Source organism: Nannospalax galili, unplaced genomic scaffold (genome assembly GCF_000622305.1).
Source record: "Nannospalax galili isolate Female #2095 unplaced genomic scaffold, S.galili_v1.0 scaffold261, whole genome shotgun sequence".
NCBI classification, from domain to species: Eukaryota; Metazoa; Chordata; class Mammalia; order Rodentia; family Spalacidae; genus Nannospalax; species Nannospalax galili.
The window spans coordinates 2,950,064-2,953,510 of NW_008345226.1; the positions used below are offsets into that span (position 1 = coordinate 2,950,064).

The window sequence follows — 3,447 nt, forward strand, 5'->3', positions numbered from 1 at the left end:
TGACTTGCCTGTTTTGCTGGAGTACTGAGCAGAGCAGGGGAGTACTGGGAGTCAAAATGGAAAACTTAAAGTGCAAGATATGAAATCCAGATTTCAGTCCATAGCTTAAGATTTTGCAGGCTAGGATAATAAAATGTGAAAGTTGTACTTTGCAAAAATAGTTTGAAAATAGGGACTAATGACAGAGGGAAAAGATGAAAGAAAGGGTACCAGGTAGGCAGCTATTGCAGTTCTGAAGAAATTATTAATTTAATTATAGCAAATCTGATAAATAGAGAAGATATAAGTAAAGCCATTTCTTTTGCCTCATATAAACCTTCCCCAGGCCCTATAATCAGTATATAGTACAGTTAGATTGAATCATAGGTTTTCCAACAACAAATTCAATATCTTGGCTTTAGCCTGTTGCTTCCCCAATTGCCCTAGTCTCTTGTCCTTCTTATTCTGGCGTTGACCCAGCTCTAGGCCATAACGGACCCCTAGACCTTTAGGGATATGAATAAATAGCTCCAAGACTGACCTAAACGAAGTTTAAACGGGATCTAGACACAGATACACTAAAAGGAAATAATAGGGAAGGATGATAAAATTTCATTCTTTCCTAGATGCTGTTCATGTAAGCAGATACTGTTGTTACTATACTTATGAATCTTTAAAAATATAAAACAAAAATGGGTGAGGATTTATGGGTACCATTAAATCATTAAATCATCAATTATCAAGCACATATAAAGTATATCTTATGAGTTGTTAAATTTCTCCCTATTGTGCTTTTTTCCTCATAAACATATTCAAGAACAGTTTCTTGATAGGGACAACATACAGTAATAACCACTTGAGGTGAAGGTGAAGAAACAGGTGAGAGTCACTCTAAAATGTTCTTGTATGTTTTGAGCATGAAAAAGACATAAATTCTTGGAGTTCACCTAAGTATTTTATTTTTCAACTCAAAAATTTTGAATTGACCATTGATTTCCTTTCTGTCATCCTAACTGTGAAATTCGGCAAATAATAATAATAATAATAATAATAATAATAATAATGTAATTTAAGCCAGAAAACAAGTTGTTTTTCATAAGCCATAGGAATTTCTAGAAGTCATGAAAGTTAAAGAATAGACTAACAATGGAAAAATAATGCCTTTCATTTTAGGTACCTGCGGAAGCTCAAACGTGCTATGCCTCACTTGATCTTAGCATCAAGGGGAAGCGCAGAAAGCCCAGGAAACCGAACACCAATTTGTCAGACCGGGAAAAGGACGTGCACCTCTGTGCAATGGAGGCCAGCATTTCTCACACCAATTTGGCAGATAGTTTTCTACCAGAATTCCAAGCGGTAGAGGAAAATATTCATGATGATCCTGCCAGACTATTTGGATTGATTCGTGCCAAGAGAGAACCTATAAACTAACTGGACCAGGATACAGCTCAAAGATGATGCTATTGTTGGAGACAGTTAAGAAAACAGTAACGTTGTGTGCCACACAGGGACCAGGGTGACAGTCTGATCATTTGTTGACGGGATGATAGCATCCTTTTCATTCAGAGATTGCATCCAGACACACTAAATCTTATGACATTAAAATTAGCTACAGGAATTCATTTTAAAATACCTAAGTAGGAAAAGTAAAGCATTAATAACTCCAGTTTGCAAATTAAGCTCGATAACAAAGTAAAAACTTACAGCAATTATGAATAAAGAATTTTTTTTCATTGGAGCATATATGTGTTCTGGAATATGTTGAAAAAAGCCAATTATTTAAAAGACAAGCAAGCAAACATTTCCACTTTCATTAATATGAACTATTCCACAATTAGAAAAAATTTCTGATCAAAAGTACCTTACCAAGAAAAGTGGAATTATCTTGAGAGGTATTTTTCCTAAGTGGAAATAGCTTCATTAGTTAAAAAATTCTTATAAGATCAATTCATGTTCCTTAAGAAACAAAACATCAAAAGAGCTTAGGAAGTCCACTAGCCAGAGATAATCACTAAGAACAATTTTCCATGTACATCTTTGTAGATGTTTTGCTGGGCACATCCATGTGTACAATATCAGTTGTTTCTTTTTTAACTTAAAAATAGAGGATTATTTTATACATGTTATTTAAACTTTCTTCATGTATCAGTATACTGTGGATTTATTTCCATCATTATATGTAACTATATCAAAATGTGCTATAACTTGTTTTGGTGGTACTGGGGATCAAACTCGGGGTCTTTTTTTTAAAAAAACTTTTTTATTTTTATTTTTTTTAATTTTTGTGTATACGTGTATTGCCTGTGTGTAGGTAAGTGCACCCGTGTCATGCAATACCCACATAGGACAGAAGACGCTGTCGGATCCCCTGGAACTGGAGTTAGGACAGTTGTTAGCTGCCATGTGGGTGCTGGGATTCGAACCCCGGTCTTCTGCAAGAACAACCAATGTTCTTAACCTCTGAGCCATCTCTTCAGCTCCATGAACTCAGGGTCTTTTATATGACAGGTAAGTGCACTACCATTGAGCTACATCCCATGCGCTATCTCATAATTTTAATGTATGCATTGTTTACCATTAATAATGAAATAATAACTCATTTAAATAAGTTTTAAGAAAACTTATTTCAAGCTTATATTTTATGTATTCATAAATAATATTTTAATAGAAATGTTTCCCTGGGCATGTCTGAACACTTGTCCAGTTTTCTTTTGTATTAAGTGCCTAAAAAGGAATTGCTGTATTTTAAACACATTAATATTATTAGTCTCCATAGGAAAAATCCCTGAAAGCTCAGCTATTGGATCAAAATGTCCATACAAGGGCAGCTAGAGAGATGGCTTAGTAGTTAAGAACACTGGCTGCTCTTGCAGAGGACCTGGGTTTGGTTACCAGCACTCATACTATCTGTAACTTCAATTCCAGGGGATCTGACACCCTCATCTGGCCACCACGGGCATTACATGGCATGGTGCACTTATACAGGAAAAACACAGATAAAATAAAATAAAATTATATTAAATACGTCAAGGGGGCTCTCACCTTTAATCTCGTCACTTGGGAAACAGGTGTGGGCAAATCTGTTCTCCATAGTGAGTTCCAGGCCAGCTATGACTATAGGGAAACCCTGTCTCAAAAAGACCGAAAAAGAAAGAAAGAAATCCCAAGTGTGCCTGAGAAACTATTGGAGACTGGAGAGGGTTGAGTCAATCTCTTTTAAGGGTGTGATTACTGGTAGGCTGATCATGCTCTAGTGGACCCACACCAAAGGACATTTGGGGGCACAAATTTGACACTATAGGCATACATAGAATATACTGACTTGATCAGGCAGTTGTGAGGGTGGATAAGATAGGTGGAGATAGGTGAGGGGATCCAAATACAATTAAAATATATTGAATGAAATTTGCAAAATTCAATACAAAGGAAAAATAATTGACCAGATGAATAATTCTGTGTTTTTCCATA

General features: G+C 35.7%; 1 protein-coding gene across 1 annotated transcript in view; it reads left to right on the plus strand.

The window, feature by feature from the left end:
• Positions 1 to 1,410, plus strand: part of LOC103740749 (T-cell receptor-associated transmembrane adapter 1) — a 33,149-nt gene extending 31,739 nt beyond the window's left edge. The window contains exon 6 of the mRNA XM_008841433.1: positions 1,153 to 1,410. Coding sequence (XP_008839655.1) covers positions 1,153 to 1,410 — 258 coding nt within the window. The remainder of the gene's footprint in view (positions 1 to 1,152) is intronic.
• The last annotated feature ends 2,037 nt before the right edge of the window (positions 1,411 to 3,447 follow it).